A 21300-nucleotide genomic window follows, 5' to 3' on the forward strand; every position below is an offset into this window, starting at 1 on the left:
TGGACTAGATGTGCAGTCCAAATAGGAGAAGAAAACTGATGTTTATAGTAAGTGGGGAATTACTATACAGATTGTTATGGTTAAAGTGGCTTTTGGCTCTATCCATGCTAAGTCCTAAACTCCTCTTTAATTTTAAAGAAATTTTTAAATAAAATTTTTAAAAACCTCCCCCTCCAAACTGCAGCAGCCTCTCATTGTAAATAATGGCTTTAAGCCACTTTTCTTCTGTTGGACATATGCTGTTTAGGCATCCTTGTATTAAACAAAATTAGAGCTGCTCTGCGCTGTGAGTCACTGCAAATCCTCTCTTGGTTTCTGCTCCTCCCTGGAGAGCGCGAGGGACCAAAGCAGCTGGGGCAGGGGTGTCCGGGTCGCTCCAAGCCAGGAGGCTCATGGCAAAGAGGAGGCAGCAAGGCAAGATGTCTCTTGCAAGCAAATGGCATTAGTCATAGCTTAAAACTGTAGAATAAGAAAGTAACTGATGTTTCTCTGGTTCCTTAGTGAAAACCCATATACAGCACTGAAGCTGTAATGTCTCCAAGAGTGTCTGCCTAATGAGAAGAAAATGAGTGACAGGTGACACAATGCCCAAGCAAGGGGAGAATGAAAAGAACTTGTGAGCACTTCAGAAGAGAAGCAAACTGCATCTCTTTTCTTGTCAGAGTCTCCTCCATTTCGCAAATTGGTGAAATGCAGTGTCAGCCATTCAACTTTGCGTGCACTGTCCTTTCAATTACCCAAGCATGGCTGTAGGATTGCACCACCGGAGCCACGTGGAAATGAGTTGAAATAGGAAAGAGGTGAAAAAGCTTCAGTTCATTATTTGTGCGGTCCTCGCAAATGCTGGGCTAAATTTGGCCCATAATTCACATTATCCCTTGGTACAATCATAGGCGTTACAAGTGAAAATGACCTCCTGCACTGTCCAATCTCTCTCTTTCTTGGCAAATATGGGCTGAAATTAAGCATAAGATTGTATGTATGCAGCTGGCTCTCTCTGGGTCTCCCAAAGCATCCATCCCAAGGGTACCAAGATTCTGCAACCATGGATATAATGAGTCAATCACAATCACTAAATTCGCTTCAAGGCAGCTATATCAACCTACCATTAGAATAAGTCTAAAGAGTGAGAGAGAGGGAGAGAGAGCTATTATATATTGAAAGAGATATATTATATGGAGATAGATAGATAGATAGATCAATCAATTGATCTATTGATCTACTTTTTTCTAACCATAGAGTAGAATAGATTGATTCTGGAAAAGACAGCATTAAATCATCCAAAAATTATGGAAAAGCATTATACTGGTATATTAAGGCCTAAAGTAGGAGGTGTAATATGGTAAACTAGCTGGAAAGCCTCTCTTGAATGTGGTACAAACATTGCTGTGTAGATGGCATTGAATGCTGACTTTTCTATTTTTAAGGAATGTGTCTTTATTAAATACTTACGTAGCAGCATTCTTCTGTGTAGGCTCCAGTAAAATATTGCATTATGGAAAGATATTTCTACCTTTCCTATGGGGGGGAAGGGCAGGGATCTGGGAAACCCAGAGAAAACTGGTGGCTCTTACAGCTTTTTCAAGATAGCTTGGTCACTCTTGCCCGTGAACTAGGTCATTTTTAGAGTTGGCTTGAAAGTAGGCAGCTGTAGCTCTTACTTTGTAGATCTCAAGGAATAATTCGTGATTATCCCTTTTTTTTCCAAAAGTGTTTTCCTGTATATACGTGTAATAATAAAGAAACCATTTTCAGCATAGAAGATGTGCTTGTCAAACCACAGCAATGATTTTCCAGTTGCTGGCTTTTTTAGTTGTGCAGCCTTCTAATATTTCTGCTTGAATTCTTTCACGACAGAAGCAAATGAAAATTACACCGTGGTTTTTAGGTCTCTGTTCCCTGATTTTTGCTTGTCATGTCATGAACTTCTTCGAAGCAGTGAAATGGCAGCCCATCTCCCTGAGAGCTCCAGACAGATTTCTAAAGTTGTCTTGTTAACAGCTTGTCAGAAACCTACATTTCAGTCTCGCTGAGTTTATATCATGCAAAAAAAAAAAAAAAAAGTTGCTGGAAATTATGATTTTTACAGGTTCTGACATTTTTCTAAAGAACTGAAATGCTCAAGGCTGCTGTCTCCCTTAACAGGCTGTGCTGTTTTGGGTAATATTCTGCGTTGCATCAACTGAACATCAGAGCAACATTCAGTTTCTTCCCTTTAACATGTTCTTTGAATTATTTAAGGTGTTTTGATGTTGGCTAGAATTTGTAACAAAGTCCTCCAGCTTTTATCCTAAAATATCAAAAAGGTTGAGATTTTTTCCTTCCCCCCCCTCCCTTTTCTCCCTCTTCCCTAACCCTTCCTCCCTCCCTCCTCCCGCTTTTAATAGATCCTTGCATGGATCATCAGGGGACTTTCTTTTATGTTGTACAGCATGAAATGACTTAGTCAGGGTCTTCCTGATTAATTTATGAGTGCTAAGGAAAAGGGAAGGGGGGAAAAAACAGTCCTTGAGGGATTGACCCTAAGCTGCAGCAGATCAACTCAATTTTATGGAATGAAAAGAGACTTAAACAGTATTTTTAGCGTCGGTTCCTCGACCCGCAGAGGTAGGGAAGCTCCCTGCGTCTGGCAGGCTGAAGCAGGGCGGGAGGTACCCATCTCTCCGGGCGGCTGATGGAGTGGAGTTCGGCTCTTTGGAGGCACCGAGCACTTTTAGAGTTAAAGCTGTGGCAGATTGGTGGATTAATGTGCTCTGCCTCCAAGGGACAAATGCTCTTTTTTTTTTTCCTTCGTTCTTTCTTTCTTTTTTTTTTTTCTTCTTCCCTCCCCCTTACTCCCTCCTTCCCTACTCTGGGCTTGCAGATGACAGCTGTTGGTCACTTAACAAAATGTCCTCTTGATTGCTGCTTCACAACAGGGGCCCCCTCAGACCAAACAGCACATAGCCCGTACAATGCATCACTGCCCCTCAAAATTAGTTATAGTGCTCAGGGCTATTCTCGGCTGCCATAGCTAATACTCTCTTGCTGTTCTTCTCTCTCCCCCTCACCCTCCCCCTCCGCAGACAAAGGCTCAGCCTATACATCTGTAGTGCTCATAACCTCCCCCTTCCCCCAGCCAAATGCTGAGGAGAGAAAGGGAAAAAAAAAAAAAAAAAAAGAAAAAAAAATTGCTGCCCTGAGGCTCAATCTGTTTCTTACAGCTCTACCCCGGCACTTGGAAGCCTGAGCTGGTCTAGCCATAGGGAGGCCCTGACTCATTTCATCAAACTGTCAGGGAGGCAGTGGAGCTAAGAGGACTCTGCTGCCTGGGGCAAGTTCAAGTCAACATTCGATTTCCGTCCTCCCCCCGGCCCCCGCCTTTCGCTTGGACACTTTCTGCGCTCTGGATCTAAACTTCTCCCCGAGCTGCAGCAGCTCACAGCTTCTTGCCAGGAGGAAGGACTTGTGGGACCTTATAAAGGACACAGTGGCAAAATTGCTGCAATAAATCAGTGGCCCTCTGACACTTGGCGGTAGCTTAATGTTTTGGCACTTTCTTTCCTGTGTATGCCTCAAGTCCCATTAGCAGGCTTTTCTGTCAGTCTGGCTCATGATAAAACTCTCTCTTCCTATCATCTTAAGCAAGCCCCTGCAGACATGAATCCGATGCCAGACTTAATAGGAAACAACACCCTCCCCCTGCACACACAAGCGCACATCCATACGCAGCTCCTGGGAAGTTAGCTCAGAGGATGGGGAGAGCGGGAGGGCTCTTAATAATAGGCTTGATTTTACTTCTTCCTTTAAAAGAAACACTAACAAACCAGGATTTAAGTCTAATGCTTCCCCGAGCCTCACTATTAAAGGAAAATTCGGTAACTAAATGTGGTTGGAAATAATAAGATAGCAGTAACATGGCCATCCTCTGGGACCATGTGAGTGGGTGTGCAAGCTCCGTAGGTATCTACGCTGTTCATATATTCTATGCAACTTTTTACATATATATATTCTACCCTGCCGGCTTGCATTGTAATATTATAGACTGTATATTTAATATTTTTGCCTCCTCTTCTCTCAGCCTTACACTGCCCCAGACAATTTTAATTGCAGGTACATGTCCCTTCAGGCTGGGATCTGTTTTTTCACACGGCTCGCTTAGATGTCTATCACCATGCTTAATCATAATATAAATAGCATCTGTAGGTATGTGTGTTTGTGTGCAAAGAAAAAACAAGCCTTTCTGTCAGCTGTCTGGGCAGGAACCTCTAACTTCTGTGCTGTATAGTGTCTGGCACAATGGGGCCCTAGGGCCTTCAGGCTGTGTAGTCACGATCTAGATCATAAACCTCTGGTTTGGGGTAGAATAGGAGATACTGCGTTTACGTGAATAAAAGGAGGTGACTTCTGTGCAATTCTCAAAAGCTTGGAGGATGTGGCCCCATTTCAGATAACAGAGTGTTTCTCTGCCCCAACTGATGACATAACACCCAAGTGTTGCCAATCTTGTTGCAGTCTTGCGAGACTTGGGTTGTTTTTGTTTTAATTTCTTGGAGGTCTTGTTCCTGGCATGAGGCACTTTATGTGAGTATCTGATTTCATGTTAATCAATGTAGTGCTTTTCTTATGTGAAGAACAACTGGGTGATCTGGAAGTTAAAACGTTGGGGGTAAGAAAAGAGTCAAAGGATGTTTTCATGGTTCTTAAACTCACCAGAAAACATCTAGAATCATAGCACAAACAATTTTAATATAGATTGCAAGGAGCCTGATGCCAGTGGAGGTGTCCCGGAGCACAGAGCCTACACGTGTCTTCTGCGGATGCTGCTTTTTTGGAAAAGTCTATGCATAGCTCATTCAAGGCCTGCTCCCCTTCTGCACTCAAAAAACCTGAACTTACATGGCTAAAACACTCTGCAGCTGTGCTAATTCCCTGAATGCTGTGGTAGAGCCAGCAATGACACTACTGAACACCTCTGAGCCTAGATCCACCAGAAAACCTTTGTAGTGGAGATCTAGCTTTGTTTGCAGTGACACAAACCTCTGCATATGCTGTTATGGGATCTGATTTATGCTTGTGTCATGTGAACCACAGCGGGTAATGTTCGTATTTCCTGTTTCAATCTTAGCTTGTTTGGGATGAGAGAGGGATTCCAGGTTTATTTTCAGTTCAGTGCAGGCAGGTGTGCTGCTGGTGGCATCTACGTCTCCGTGGTAGGAGAAGGCCCTTCTCCAAATACGCCATTGACCGTGTTCTGCAGTAGCCACAAGTCCATCTTTCTTTCCCGATGAGATGATTTGTACAAGCAAGCAATGGAACGCATGGTAACTCAGTGCCTGGTGGGAAAGGCATGATGGAGGGGGGTCTTGAAATGTGAATTTCCGCCTCAGCCGTCAAAAAAGCCGCCACAGGGCCTGGTCTACACATATGGGAGCTCTGTCTCTGATTCCTCCAGCCTTTTGGGTGCAACAGGGGAACAGGTGGGACGGAGGAGGTGGTGGAGTTGCTTAGGTGGAGGTTAGGAAAGTGCCAGCTTTCTCCCTGTTTCACTCCCTACTTCACTCCCTACTTCCATTGGCAGCAGCCGCCAGGTTGGGCCCAGTCCTGGTGAACCCGCGGCCAGTTTGGCAGAGTCTTTTTGGCACTGGGTCTTCGCGGGTGGAGGGCCCACGTCGGCAAAACTTGTGTCCTCCTCTGTGGGGCAGAAGGGGGAAGGAGGGGGGGGGGCAAGGCCTTTTTATGGCGCAGAGCCGATTCTCGCTGAATTGTGTGTTGCTTCTGCTTAACTTTACCTCATGGGAGGCTTTTCCTGACTGGATTCTGTCACTGCAAGAAATTGTTTCCAAAAAGCGGCACAATTAGGGGTTGGCTTTGCAAACATTCTTGGTGGAATTGAGAGGCAATTGGCACAACCCAGTGAATAATCCTTTTAGGAGCCTTTATGAACCCGGCACAATGGCTGTTTACAGTTTCGCTTATAGACCAGGAGTGTTAACAGCCCTTTAGAAAAATCCAGGTAATTGAAGCTTTTGTCTTTCAATGAACCCCCGTAGCTGTCAACAGTTGCCATTCTCCACATTTTCTTTAACTTTTTTGTTTTGACAAGGGCTTTTGTCCCTCCGACAGCAGCTGCGTGGGAGGTGAGCGCAGGCCGGGTGGCGGAGGAGCCCGCGCGGCCTTGGCCCGCTTGGCCCTCGGAAGGGAGCGGCACCGGCCTCCTCCTCACCAGGCCAGAATAAGTTGTCTTTTAAGACACAGAAAATCCTCTGGGTCAAGCCAGAGTTTCTCCTATTGCTTCATTATTCATTTAAACATCCCGGCAATGCGACCCACCGGCCTCCGTCTCTCTGTCGACCCAGGGCTTTGCAGGGGCGGGCGGCGGAGGCGAGGAGGCTGGAGAAGAGTGGGTGCGCAGAGACCGAAGGCTGTTACCACAGAAACTGAACCAGCCCATTGCAATTGTGTTTTTTAACACACACACATGCACCCCGCAAAGGGAAGGGGCCAACAGCGGTTCTGTTTTTCACAGATCTGTCCGGGCGGGTTTGGTTTTGCTGTCATTGTTTTTTTCAGTGCCGTTGCGTGTTCAGCAGCCTGTGGGTTCCTGTTTCTCGACGCAAATGTGGGAGCCTGCTTCTTTACAATAAAAAGAAGAGAACCTAAGTGAATTCTGAAGCTTGGGGGTTTTTTTCCACCAAAGCTGGCTGTATTTTCTTCAGGAGTCAGTGGGAGATTAACATGGGTTGGTAGCCATGAGTCTCAAGCTCTCCATTTTCCAGGATGCTGTATGTTAAGCAGAAATCCAAATTTTGTAAATAATGGTGTGTTAATTCTTCTCCCATGATCTCTCAGCATGTAGACTGCTTAGTAGCTTTGGGCCGGTTTGGGACTTCATTCTCATGTGGATTAAGATGTGGTATTTTGGTGTTTTAAAAGCCACACGGTAGGAATCGATACGGGGACAGTTTGTGTGCATGAGTGGGTCCTACGTGGCTGGGAGAGGTGCGAGAGGACAGCTATTTCATAGGGCTAACAAGAAATTATGCAACTTGCTGTCAGAAATACGGTTTTTAAAGCACCCGTCTTGCAGTCACAGCTGCACAGTGGGCTCTGTGTCCACAAAGAGCTGTGTTTATGTGTTGATCTGCATCCATGGCCCCGCTGACTTCTTCAATTGCAAGACTGATGCAGTCATGATTAAAGTAAGGAAGATGTACGCTAAAATGAAACAAAATTCTTTGCTGTCCTTTCCATTTTAAAAACAATTAATTATGGAGTATTTACAGATCCTGAATGGGGAAAAATGTATCCTCAGAGAGCTGATGTTTGCTGCATTTGTATGTCTGTTTATAAAATTTAGCATGTGGATTTGATGGTTCGCTGGCTTTTTGCAACTTTCACTTGTCTGCATGAGACAAAGTTGCATATTGCTACAAAGCAAAATTAAGCATCTAAATAAAGCAGTTCTGCACCTTTCAGTAACGCAAACCATCTGTAATAGGTTTTTATACTCATTATAGGCATACAAGTTTTTGAGGTCAAATCTGTTTTCAACAAAAAAAAGCCTGTCCTCTTTTTTAAATATCATAATGCAGTAAGAAATAGGAAGACAAGTTTTGTTAGAAAAACAGGGAGCAAGACTAACATACTACGTTGTATTTGAATAATAATGGTTACTAAAGTTCTCCAGAACTGTTTACATCTGCTCCCAAATATTTTTAAGCTAAATTTATTAAGGTGTTTAGTACTGCAGTTTTATTAAACCAGAGCTCATAGGCAAAAGGTCTGAGTTTTAATAATCTTGAATGTTTTCTAGGCAATATATTTCTGAGTTTAATTTATTTGATTTTTTTATTACTTCAGTGTATCATTCTTTGACTCTGTAAGAATTAAAATTTGTGTTGATGTTGCCTAAGCATACAATTTTAAGCAACACAGGGCTGAGTGTACTAACTAATTTTTACGCCATTTTTGTGATAGGTGTAATTCCATTGTAACATGCTTTTGTCTGAACTGTGCAGGCTGAACCATGTCATCAAAATATTCTGCCTCTAAAATATGACTGTGCAGGTTGAACGAGCACAATGATTAAAATGGTAACTTAGGATACTTTAGCGTGGACCAGATTTAAAGGGTAAAATAACATGGTCTTCATGACCCACTCAATTATGCTAGTAATTTGGGGGGGGAATGCACACTCCCTGTAGCATTCTGACTTGATTTGAGCCCCCCGGGTGGAGGTGAAAGACTTCCCTTGAGTCAGCCAGCATTTCTCAGGCGCATGTAAATAATAACAAGTGTACTGCTGTGACTGCATCTTCCCCCACCCCCCCACCTTGTTTTTGATGAATGTGTTGCTTTGTCACCGTGAATTAGCACTGTCTTGAGCAAGCACAAATGCAGCAAGTACTGGTGCAGCCTTTGCCCAGCAAACCTGTTTCAGCATGTCTCAGTGGTGGTGGACAATTAGTCCCATTCCAGGCCTAGAGCAGAGACTTCTAATTGTTCATGGTTATGTGGCATGGAAGAGTCAGCTGGTGATGATGATGATTTATCAGGACTGATTTTACTTTTGATCTGAATGTCTGGTTTGTGAAAAAACAGAAACTGTGTTTCCTATAATAATTTTCATAAAACCCAGTCACAGAATAAAAGTCCCCCAAAAAGGCTCAAATGGCTTACGGGAAGGTATTTGCTAAAGACATGGCTCTCTGATGTTCTTGCCTTCCATGCACAAAGTAATTGGCTAGGGCGTAGTGCAGTGTGCTGGCATTAACACTGGTTATTCCCACAGGACTTGCCCACCCACTGCTCCCCGAACCCTGCAGAGCAGTATCCTGCCTTCCTGTAATTTCTTCCATTTTTGCTTCAGGTTCTTTTTTTCCCAAAATGGTTACAGATACAATTAGATCTGTGTGCATCCTTCTAAACAGTTGGATTTCTCTGTGAAAAACCTGCTGTGGATCAGGTGGGGCAGCGTAAAACAGTTTCATTTTGAAAGAAAAAGAGTTCTGCTTAGTCAAGACTATAGAAAAACAGGTTCCGTAAACGAAGCATTTCCATTGCAGTTAAATGGAAATAAGGAGTCAGTTGGGAAGCTGAGCAGTCTTCACAGTAGAATCACTGTGGGAGACCCCTCCACTGTAGCATGGTTCTTCATATGCTCGGTGTGTTAAAGAGAATTTAAGAGTAAAAGGTTCCTCAAGTGTTTGGGGTCAATCATTTTATGTGCCAAACAGAAGAAGAGATTAAGTAGTCTTGCAAAAGCCTGCAGAAAACTAGGAATGAAACAGCTGAAATTTCTGCTTTGTAACTTCAGGATAAAAGGATGTGACAGGAAAGATCCCTGCTCCATGAGGAGCAGGAGCTGGACAAAATGACCAAACAGATCTATTCCTTCTTTTACATTCATGACACCGAAGCATGTGCATTCTCATGGACCATTTCCACATTTGTAGCTTGTCACTGCTGGCTTGCAGAGTCCCCTCTTGTTGAACCAGTGAACTCGATAGGGTGCCACCAGTTACGAAAACCCACCCGGACCGTCCCCATCAGCGGCTGGCTGAAGGAGAGCGTTCCCTTTGTGCACAAAAGCTACAAAATGCACTGGCCACTTTCTGTCAGTATAGCAGACACCAAGAGATTTATTTTTGTTCCCCATCGTAAATCTTTCTCAGCTCCAGCCAACAAGATGTGCATGTCCTGAAATGTTCAGTGCTCAAGTTATCGTTCCATCATTTGTGCTGTGAAAATAGAGCATTTCATTTTCAGAGGCTGTAAGAGATTACACTCTAAAACTCTTTAAGTAAACACTTCCTCCTGGGATCGTGATCTCATTCAAACTAAAAAATGTACCAGAATTTATGATGTATTTTAATTACTATTCTTGGTACCACTCATTAAATTAGAAATTGATTGCCAGTTTCACAGTTTCCTTGTTAGATGACAAAGTGCTTATCAAGGTGAAGCAATGCAAAACTGTTACTATATATTCCACAGTTTGGGATGGTAAAAAGGCATGCTTTTTGTTGTGGTATTCGTGTTACAGTTGTTATTATAATGCATCACTGATTGTCTTTTTTGTTTAAAGTTAGCTTTCCCCCATCCAAGTAAGAGTATACCATATTTTTGTATAAGAAGGGAGAAATTGGCTTTGTCTGGTTTATGCTAGCAATCTAAAAGGCATTACTGCAAACATCAAAAGTGTGTTTCATTGAACTGAGAACATCATAAACAGCTATCCTAAAGATTTAAGAGGATGATGCAAAAGATCCCTATACATAAAGGTGTTTCTCAAAATCTTTTTTTTCTCTCTCTAATCCACAGTGTGACAGCGAGAGTGATATTGACGATAAGGTAAGACTGAATTTTCTTCTTTCATGTGCTTTACTACCTTGGAAATTCCCTCATAGTCAAAATAAGAATGAATTTGAAAATAATATTTTTCCTCCAGTCTTCATGTCAAATTTAAAAATACCTGTAATTGAATTAAAAAACATTGGATCAGGTGCTTTGTGATCTTCACTAGTTTTTGTTTACAGAAAAGAAACTCCCATTAACATAATAGTCCTTCTTGATTATTATGTGAGCATTCGGTGAGACCCAAGTCAAAGCGTTAGTGCTGTTTCAGAGGAAGTCTCCTCCGATAACTTGTCAGGAGCCCATATTTTATTTATAGTAACCTTTGAAGATGTCAATTTTGTAATCAGTTTAGAAGATGGGACAACTGGTACCTACCCTCAAAGGCAGTGTGGTAACTGTCAAAGAGTGTTTTGTCATGTTGCATGCATATTTATTACAGAGCAATGATTTTTCTGACCTTCTTTTGGGTACAGATGTTTGTTGTTGAAAGGTTGTAGTTGTGTGTTTTTGTAGGGGGATTTCTTGTTTCACCTTTGCAAGGAAAACAGAGAAGTCCCTCTATGTAGCAACAGTTGCACCATGCTTTTAAGCATCAGATGTATAAAAGACCTTAGTATCCCTTGCTGACTTCTCTTCTGGCAGATCGAACTTGGCAGTCTCAGGTTAGATCTTCATCAAACTTTTATTATATTTTGGCTGCCCAGTCTCTTGCATTCATTCATGAGAAGCTGTGGCACGGAGCTTTCTACTGGATCAGCATTACAAAAGTAAAGGCTGACTTCAGATAGCCCTGTCTCCTTGGCAGCACACTTGGCTGCAGCCATACATTGGAGGTTACCATGAGTTCAAGAGACTACACTAAAAGCTTCTTCTGGTTAAGTCTTTTTCTTTTTTTAAATATTGTTAGAGCTTGGGAAGCATTAAGGTTTCTTCAACTTCTTTTAAAAATCCCATCAGATACCAAATATCCCTGGAGTATGGCAAAAGCTGTGTTCTGAGATGAAGGCTTGAGTGAAGAGAAACATTTAAATCATATATGTTGAATGAAAGATACTGTATATATTTTATTTTATTTTATTTTATTTTATTTTATTTATGTGTATATATGTATAATGTCACTCCCTGAAACCACCACTACCCCCCGAGTTCTGTTTCTTACAAGGTTACACAGCAGCAGAGCTGATAGCAAGGGTGTTGAGGGTAAAAAATTATTCCCTAAGAGCTTAGATACCATGGGGTTAAAACATTTCTTAGACTGCCCAATCAAAGAAAGTAAAAGCAATCACTTAGAAAACTGTTTAAAGATCTGCCAGTCAAACCTCAGATGAAGTTGTAAGTGACATGTAGTTTTATTATACAGCTATGCTATTAATGATTATCTAAATTACACTGGTAGACCCAGCTAGCGGCATTACATCGGAGACTGACGTTTGTTAGATTAGGTTTGACTTCACCTTGTAGAGAAGAAATTGAAATCTGAACAACATTGATTAGCTTTCAGAATGTGGGATCTGAGGTTACCTTCAGAGGAAGCTGCATTGTGTTTGGCTGGTAACTTACTGTCCTTTACAGCAAATGAAAGGCTATTACAGTGTTCCTTACCATTAATATGGCATTTCTTTACATATCTGTAACTGTAATTTGACCTTCTAGGCTCACGTATTTCCTAGCTACTTTCTCCTTAAGGTGACTCCACCTTAATAACATTTCTTTTCTTCATAAGGAGAGCAGCACAAGATCATCATCTTTCTATCTCTTGCCTGATCTGTAGAGACATGAGACATGACATCGGTTCTATTAAATAGGTCTCTGGAATTAAGTAGGGTTGCTTTTCTTGTCAGCAAGGATGTGTGCACATGCATGTAAACTTACCGAGGCTGAAGTGAAGAGGCTTCAAACCTTTCATGGGGATAATGTAAACGCAACATTGCCTTCCAGTTGGGGAACACAAGGGCAGCCTGGCTCTGTTGATACCTGACATACTATACTCCCTGGGAAACACGTTCAGTATTTGTCTAAAACTTAGCCTGGCTGATGCAACAAGGAGTTATAAAAATATTGGCGTGAATGTCCTGAGGGATTACACTGAAGAGTGCTTTTTCCCCCTTCCATGTATTGGCAAAATGTATCTTCTAATAATGCTCTCTGGCTATTGCAGCCAGATGGAGTATTCAACGTACTGTCTAGGCCAGCATCAGGCTTCCCGAATTACATGACGGGTCAGCTTCATTTCACAGCACTACAGAACAATCCTGCTTTCCTGCTTGGTCAGCAAGAAGCAGCTTTCTCTAGGTACACCTACGCACGCTGGCACTAATGAAGGGCAGGGCAGGAATTACTAATGTACTTTTGATTTGCATCACACTTTTTGTTGGTCATAAACAGCGGATCACTGTCGTCTGTATATAACTCATGAGAAAAACAGAGGAAAAAAAGAAGTTCACGTACAAGTACAAACTGAGTCAGTGATAGAGCTAGAAGCAAAACTGAAATTTTCTACCTCCTACTTCTCTCTCTGTACCATGCTACTAATTATCCACTATTTATTTAGTTCATAGGTATATGGGCTATTGAGCTCTTAATGTTTTAAAACATAGACGTTAGAGTAAAATTAAGGCTTTACCCTCACTGCATTGAAAAATATAAACAGACTCCTGATGGTTTTGGTTTTTTCCTTGTGCAGTGTTGTGCAGGACTCCAGGGGAGAAAAGTAATTGAGCATAGTCAGTCATACGTATGGTATAGCAGAATCGAGGAGCCATTACTTTAGTGCAAGGTACAGTTTCACAGCATATTGTGAGAATGTTTCCAAACGGTGCGCTGCTGTTTTTAATAATCGGGGAAGAGGAGCTCAAGGCTGGGGACTTGTCCAACCCATCTACTTTCTGAGCACTGTCTCTGGCCAAGTATAGCCTTTCACTTCTGCATCACTGCTGAAATCTCAAAGGAAGTAAGTGGGATGATACTTTCTCACACCTATCATTCTGTCACCATGCGCTTCTCAAAGAACTGTTTGAGATACCCAAACTAATAAAGTGAGCTGTCCAGCCATTTAACCAAGCGAGAAACTTAGCAAATCATTTGTTCCCAGAGATGGAAAGCAATTCCTGTTTCTTTCACTGTATATTCGTTGAAGGACATCCATTTGGACTCTGCAACTGTTAGGAGAATTGCAGGGTAGTTTGTCGAAGCTGTGGAAATGATACTGTGCTTTTTGTGAGGGAGGAGGGAGAGAAAGGGAGTTAGTGTGATAATCGTATTACACTATCTCTGCACTGTGCAATAGCTGCGATGTGAGGCTCACGGTCCATAAACATTGTTACTGAAAATATATACTTCCTTTAATAGCAACAACAGCATTAACAGATAGCAATTACCCTTCATTTTCAGAAACTATAAAGTCTCCATTAATTCAAGATTTATGTAGTTACAGCATTTAGCACAGGAATAACACCACAGAGAATTGGTTTATACACATGTAATGAGAGAGCTTATGGCATACTTTAGTGAACATTAACATAATAGAGTAATATAAACCATCAACAGTTCCACTTATTGTCTCTTACCTGCTTTAGCGTCACTGTGAAAAGTGGCTAGCAGCTTGGTAATGTGCTCTGTTAAATGGTGTTCTGCAGAAAGCCAAAAGTCAACTTGTGTAAAACAAGGGAATGAGTAATCTCTGCTCATTACTCCAAAACGTTGCTCTCATTTTTTTAATAACAGTGTTCAAGATTGCATTAAAAAAAAAGCCTGTTTCTTTCTTTAAAAGTAATTCAGTGTTCATGTTCTTTCAGTCTTGGACTTCTGTCTCCTGTGTGTGAAATTGTGGGTTGTCAGCTTAATTACATGGCCCCGCAGCGTAAGCAAGCTCTCCAAATCAGGGGTTAGATATCAGGCATTCCTTGATTTAATGTGTGCTAAGTAAGATGTACAAAAAATGACACTGTATTTCTAAGCTGAATCAGTATTTACTGTGTATTTGTTCTGTAAATTGTTTTAGCTGTAGCAAGCAACCTTCGAGACAGGTAAAGCTGTATAAAAGATGGAAGCAAAAAGTTTTGAAGCCAGGTTTCTAAAACAGCGTTTTCACACTACTTTCTGTAACAGCACGGTGAGTTTATTAGGCCCTGCTTGCGGCGATATGAATTCAGCCTTGCCATGCTGTTGTTTGCTGTGCTAATTTCTGAGTCCCGGTAGGTGCCTGGAAGCGTGCAGCAGCACATGAGCAGGTGCGATTTAGCACTTGATACATGGGAGAAGAGCAACACGATAGTGCTATGATTACTTCACCACGGGCTGGGTTCCCATCCTGCTATGTGCTGTATAGATGCAGAACAGCTCATGGCTTAAGGGTGAGATTAGAGCGAAGCGACTCAGATAAATGGGGGGCCACTGTTAACAGCAGCACAGTTTCAGTACGTCAGCAGCCTTGTTGTTGTCCAGCTTTGGTTTCGTAGGTATTAAGGTAGAGGGGAAGGTTTTAGGAGGCATTTGAGAGGGAAAATCAGGTAGCTTTATGGCCATGAATGGGAAGTTATTCTCTGTAGCGAAAGGCACGGTGCTAAGTAGTAGGGAGGTGCTTATTTGAAAATTTAACAAAGGGGTGATCGAGTCAGACCAGTGAGAGATGAGAGTTTACATCAATACTGAGTGTCAGTGTTGGGAAGAAGAGGTAAGCTGTGAAAGAGTCAAAACATGAAGAGTGATAGTTTGCAGTTCAGGAAGTGGGAAGCTGTGTAGGGAGCAAAGCCACAGACTAGGAAAATGATCTTGTGGCAGTTTTTTCCTTCGTGCGAGGACACAGTTACATCCGCCATCACCAGAGGAAATGATGAAACGGTAAATGAAAGGTGAGGTAGTGAAAGCTTGACCAAGAATATAGTTGTGTGGATGAACAGAGGATGCTCATTATGTTATAGAGAAAAAGGATATACAGGACTTAAACATAGGTTGGATGTCAAGATGTAGGGAGTGGTGTGAGTCAAAGAGTGCGCTGAGAACTACGGGCTTGAATGAGAGGTGGAAGCAATAAGAGCGGGAGCAATGAGGAGAGGAAACTATGTGGAAGATCTGGGGAATGAAATTACCACCTCTGTTTCAGCTGTGTTGACCTTGAAAGGGTGTCTACAAGCCCACAGGAAAAATCATAGCTTAGGCAGCAGGAGAAAGGGATGTAATAATGAAGAGAGAACCAGGAGTTGCTCTAGTGGAAGTGGTCACTCTGTATATGTGTGTTTGCGTATGAGATTACCCAGAAATAAAACAAAGCCCCGTGACACCAGATGAAGAAGTTCAGGGAAGATGATCTTAAAAATGCTCAAAATTACAGCAGCAGTTACAGAGGCAGGAGCAAAGCGGACAGGAGCTGCTGAAGCCCAGGGAGGGAAGAGCTGTGTCAAGGTGCTGGCGGTCAGGGAAGGTGCGATCTAGGGAAGGGGATCGTGAAAGACTTTGGAAGTTGAGGTGCAGTTCAGTGGGGGAGGGGAAGCCAAACTGCGCAGCGTCTGTTCCCAAAGATCCCACATCGATCCAAATTTCTGTGTGTTTTGTTGCATCTTTACACTTCTGCTCTCATGGCGTCATTTGTCAATGCACCAGTACAACATCAGTGTGTTATCTTGTGGGGCTGGAATAAGCTTCAGTCCCTGGACCCCTCAGTGCCACTCATTTGAAGTCCACGGGCGCTATTATTGGTGGCACTATTGCTGGAGGCTTCTTTCATCCTGCTCTTCACATTTTATCTAGCAACAGAAAAAGTGGGTTCCATCTGATAAGGCTGTTACTTCTGTGAGGCTGGAAGTTTCATTCCCACTTCAGGTAATCTGTTACTTGCTATTTTTGAAGCGTACCCAGGCCAAGGTCCCCAGACTGGTTTTGTCCATCATTAGATTGTCCCTTTCTCTGAGAAATGAAGCTTGGTACTTCTCCAGCAGTCCTAATTCTTACTGGTTGCAGCAGAAGGGAGAGATCAAATATGGAATTGAACCAAGGGCTTTCACGTGGCAGTATTTGCACTTCTGTTAGCATCACACTTCAATCTATGACAGTTTTCAGCTGTGACTAATAACGAGAAGTCTCCATTTGCCAGTTACTTCCCAGCTGGGTTTTCAGGCAGTATTTAAGCGGTCCTTTTACTGTAGTGCGCTCTTGCTTATGGACAGCAATGCTGAATGCAGTTGTAGAAGCGTGTGCCTGGGCTGTGTTGCAGGCTTAGCAGTGTGCAGTAGTATAGCATATACACATGTGCATGCACATACGTAAACAGAATCAGTGTTTCTTCTAAGGCTTAATTCTTACAGACTGAAAACCCAGTGATGTGGAGTGAAAACCAGTGAGAAACCTGACTCCCATACAATAATGACTGGGTAAAGGTGGTTAGTTCTCTTAATGGAAGAAAGTCTCTGTTTGACAGACGAGCTGCATGTTGTTATTAAGAACAGATCTGCTTTTTACACAATATGAAAATATTGAATTTAAAATAACCTTGTAGCCCTTGAAAGATTCGGGTGCTATAAACAGGCAAATGTAATGTTATTGCCAGTACAGGAAGACAAAAATTCACCACTCAGTGAATTTATTTTATTTCATCATTCTCCATGAACAGGTTTACCAGCAAAATAGCATCCTGCAAGCCCACTGCATACCCAATTCACTCAGTCGCTCTTTGGGAAATGCCAGATGGGGGAGAGTCTTGGCATGCCCTCAGCTTCCATCATTCCACCCATCATGTGCACAGAGCAGACATAAGGTTCCCACTGAGAGTTGGGGCAATTGAGTTAGGCCCTGTAAGCACTTCCAGAGGGAAAGGAACCCTCCAAGTTGTCCTTCCCAACAAGAGGGTCTACAACTCTAGTAAAAAGTATTGGTAACAATGGCCTTTCTTGACCTTTGTATTTAAGTGAAGCAAGAATGCAACTAAAAAAATTAAATATACTCAAAGCTTCAGCACCAATGTTCTCCCCTCCTACTGAGATTTTGTGTTTCTCTTTTATCCAGACAAAACCTCAAATTTTGAGTACATTAGTCTGTATATAACAAGCTGAGTCATCACAATCTGTGGTGTCCATATTCATTCTTGAAAACGTAGAAAAAAAATTTTCAGAGCAAACAATGAGGAGAGCCTTCTAGTTTGCTGACAATAATCCACCATTAACTCACATAAAAGGACGGAAGAGATCTTATGGATAGCTCTTGGGCAAGACAGGATAATACCAGTTCTGTCGCTGGCAGTTGGCATGTCCCTAGCTCTCTGCTTTCTCTATTGTTTAACGTCTCCCTGTTCCAGTTCCCCATCCATGAGCATTATCTTATCTTACCAGGGACCTTGTAAAGAAACTTTTAAGATCTGAGGCAACAGGGAAGAGAGCAATCTTGTACAGCTGTCTGCCCGCATCAAGAAACACCATTATAACGTAGCCATAAATCCAAAGAGCTACCTGTGCAATGGCAGTAACTCCTTGGAAGGCGATCAGATAGAACATAATGTAGTAGGCAGGTGATAGGAAATGGCAATTGAGTTAGGCAATTCAGTTAATTAAATCAAATTATTTAATTAACCATAAAGATGCCAAGAAGATGAGAGGATATTTGGAGGATACATACTCCAATAGCTGCAATTGCAGGCCCTCATTTGGCTTGCAAAGTTTCTCATTACTGTATTCAAAAATTGTTTTACCAGGTTAAATAATACACAAGAGCATAGTATGCAGCACTGTGTGTCCTATGCAGGCGTAAAGAATACAACCCAAGGATGGGCCAAGAGTCAGTTTTGGGTTTTGTAGCTTTTCAACGGTTCTTGCTTCTGGGTCCAATTTGCAATAAAATCCAAACTCGGTTTCGCTACAGGAGTTTTCCAGATATGTAAGAGGCAGCAACAACATTTGGATCAGTAGTAAAGACTAGAAGTAATGTCTGCCTGACCTTGCTTGAAAATTCACCCTTACCTAAAGCATCATGATTAAAATGGGTATTCTTTTGCCTAGGTGAGTCTCCTAACACTTAGCAGCTGCTGTTTTCACTTAGCAGCTGCTTATCAACTGCTGCTTTTGTCTGCAAAATCAGTAAGGGGCTTGCCATGGCACCCTGAGTCAGGGGAGATGTTTGAGCTGGTGCTGCCCAGCCTTTGCTGTACACCCTCAGGGGCAGGAGTCCCTAAGAGCTAGAGTCCTGGCTTTCACAAACACAAACCAAAGTGAGGTACTTTTCAAACGGAGAAAACTCAAAGCGAGAGAGATTAAAATGTTTGTAAATAAGCCTCCCTCTGCTCCCAGCAGGGTCACCCCTTAGTTCTAGTGCTGGCTGCCGTACAGACACACCAGCTCCACACAGTTCTTCACAGGCAGCAAGGAAAAGTCTTTGTCTTTCATTCACCTGTGAGCCGTCAGCTCCAGGTCTACCCAGGGGTGAGCCAGTCATTTTTTATGGTGTAGGCTGGCTTCCTCCGGCCTCTCCCACTCTCTCCTAATCCCTGCAGCACTGCGGAAGCCTGTGCCAGCGGAGCGAGCTCTGTTCCTCCCCTCGCTGCACCTGGGATGGGGAAATGAACCTTCCTCTGCTCTGCCCACCCTTGATGCAGTACACAGCAGACATCACCTGCAAACATGGTATTTTTCCCTCATCACGAAGCTCCAGCTAGAATATCACTCCTGATTCCATATTAGGGATTATTAATTTCGCTGTATGTACTGTAAAGATTGTGTAATTCCAGTTAGTATTTTATACTTTTGAACATTTCTTGATGTTCTTTAATACCAAGTTCTAACCAGCTGCATTTTTCTTGACAAGTAAGGTGTTCTTCTTAGCAAATGGCTCACATTTGATTTTGTAGTGCCTGAAAATTCAATCTGAAAGGTTCACTTGATTTCTTTCTTGACTTTTAAATAGTCTTCCATAGTTCCTGCGTTTCGATGGATTTCCTCTCATTTTGTGTGATATCTGTATGATTATCTGAGGAATGTGATTTTACATTTTAGTCAAAACCTGTGCATAAGTTCAAAACAGAGCAGTGGTTTGAATGAAGCTTTTATGAGTTCTTGTCTGCATAAGACAATGTTATGAGTCCTGGCAGGATGAGCGCAGGTTAAAGCAAAGGTAAGCTCTGTGGTTTGGGCTCTGTGGTGAACGCTGTTGCACAGCTTCTCTCCACACCGTGTCCAGAGCATCAGAAGCATCAGCAGTTCTGCTTGATCGTATCCACTGATGCCAAGTCTTCCACTCTGCAATGGGTCAGACTGAAATATCTCAAACACACACAAAAGGCTTGGTTTCCAAAGCATACAGACCAACTTGTGGCCTCTGTTTCCTTGGCCTTTCCCACACCTGTGTCAAAATTAGTTGGAGATCTTTGCCTAAATCTTTGGCAGCAGCTGACTTAATTTGTGGTTTACTACTCCTGACAGTTTATTGGGGAAGCAAAGCGCGCCTTCATCTCCAATAATAAACAGCCCACCCGCCGACACTTTGACAGACTTAATGGTTTTTTATACAAAAATGGACAGACTTAATGTTTCGACTGTAGCGATCATCTGTCCTGATCTCCTTAATGAAATTAGATTAAGTGCACCTGGGAAAATGCTGAGACGGCACATTGCCTTCATCACCTTCCTTAATTTAAAACCAATTTGCGGGGAAAATATCCTCTGAAGCTGAGGGAGGCAGAGAGAAGGGGGAGGGAAGGGGATTTTAAAATCTATCTGGATAGCTACTGGCAGTTTTAATTCCTTTCCCTGCTGGCAATGTGAAATATTAACAGTCTTAAGAACTGAGAGTTTAAAGACTTACTAACCTTTTTGCCTTTTTTAGGGGGAAAAGAAACAAAACAAAATCTTTACCATCAAGATCACGTATAGGGACAAAATCTGGTACATGCTGGGGCTCGGAGGTGGGGCTGGGCAGGGAAGAGAGATCTGGCTGAAATATGAAAGTTTCTTCTTCCAAGAGCTAGACCGTGTTTTCCTAAAATGCATTGTAACCGCTAGATGTTGGTGATGCTTACTGTCTGCTGTTACCTTGATAATGATTTAGTTGTGCAGAAAAATAGTAATTTGCCCACATAGCTGTGAAATCAGCTGCAATATGTACAATATTATGTGACCTGAAAATGATTACAAATGTTCCTTGGGCTCATTCTGAAGAGAGCAAGAAACATGTCTTTTTAATTAAAAATAAAATGTTGCAAAGAATAACCATAACCTTTTTTTCCATGAAGGATGATTCCTGTTCTCTCACTCTTAACTCCGCTGATTGAAAACACGCTAACAGTTAGCTCAAGGTCTTCTACCGGTGAGGTGGTTGGAGAGCAGAGTAGTCTGTGATAAGCTGGAAAGCCTCTTTATAGCAGAGTTTTAAATGTTTACAGCCTTTGTCATTTGGACTGTTACAGTCCCGCTCAACAGTGCAGTTGAATTATCCATCTCCTGTCTCAGATTTCAGTGTTGCTGGAACAGTAGTATTCGTACTAGAGATGGGTGGTTTCTGCTGCTTGGAGATGCTTTTCTTCATTTGCTTAGAGTCAGCTTTGTTCTTCATGAAAGCTTTCATAGCCCAGGTTCTGCAGAGATGTCCACCTTCTGTCTGGCTACTGTCAGGAACACCCTGAACCCACACCAAGAAGGAAAGTCCCATGTAACTCAGTGCTCTAGAAATGTCTTGCAGCAGGCTTGGGGTTTGTTCTGGTAATCAGTGCACAATCACTCATATTCCTTCAGCTACTAGTGATCACCACTCAGAACCTCAGTCATGGTAACCGTTGAAGAAAATGTCATTCAGAATAACTGTGTTGAAAGTCCCAGTTAAATTATATTTATTAGTGAAGATGGGGCCCAATTTTCAAAAGTACTCCTCACCCTAATCAAAGTTAGCAGTATCTGTGGACGCTCAGTGCATCCCAAAATCTGTTCAGCCATCTTCATCCACTTGACTGGTCCTATCACTGGGACTCCTTATGTAAGTGGGAGTTTG

General features: G+C 42.4%; 1 protein-coding gene across 18 annotated transcripts in view; it reads left to right on the forward strand.

Moving 5' to 3' along the window:
- Window positions 1-21300, forward strand: part of FBRSL1 (fibrosin like 1) — a 558190-nt gene that overhangs the window by 360941 nt on the left and 175949 nt on the right. For all 18 annotated transcript variants that reach the window (XM_069794958.1, XM_069794967.1, XM_069794969.1 and 15 more), the window contains one exon: window positions 10306-10335. In XM_069794958.1, the coding sequence (XP_069651059.1) occupies window positions 10306-10335 (30 nt within the window). The remainder of the gene's footprint in view (window positions 1-10305; window positions 10336-21300) is intronic.

This window comes from Haliaeetus albicilla, chromosome 10 (genome assembly GCF_947461875.1).
Source record: "Haliaeetus albicilla chromosome 10, bHalAlb1.1, whole genome shotgun sequence".
Classification (NCBI taxonomy): Eukaryota; Metazoa; Chordata; class Aves; order Accipitriformes; family Accipitridae; genus Haliaeetus; species Haliaeetus albicilla.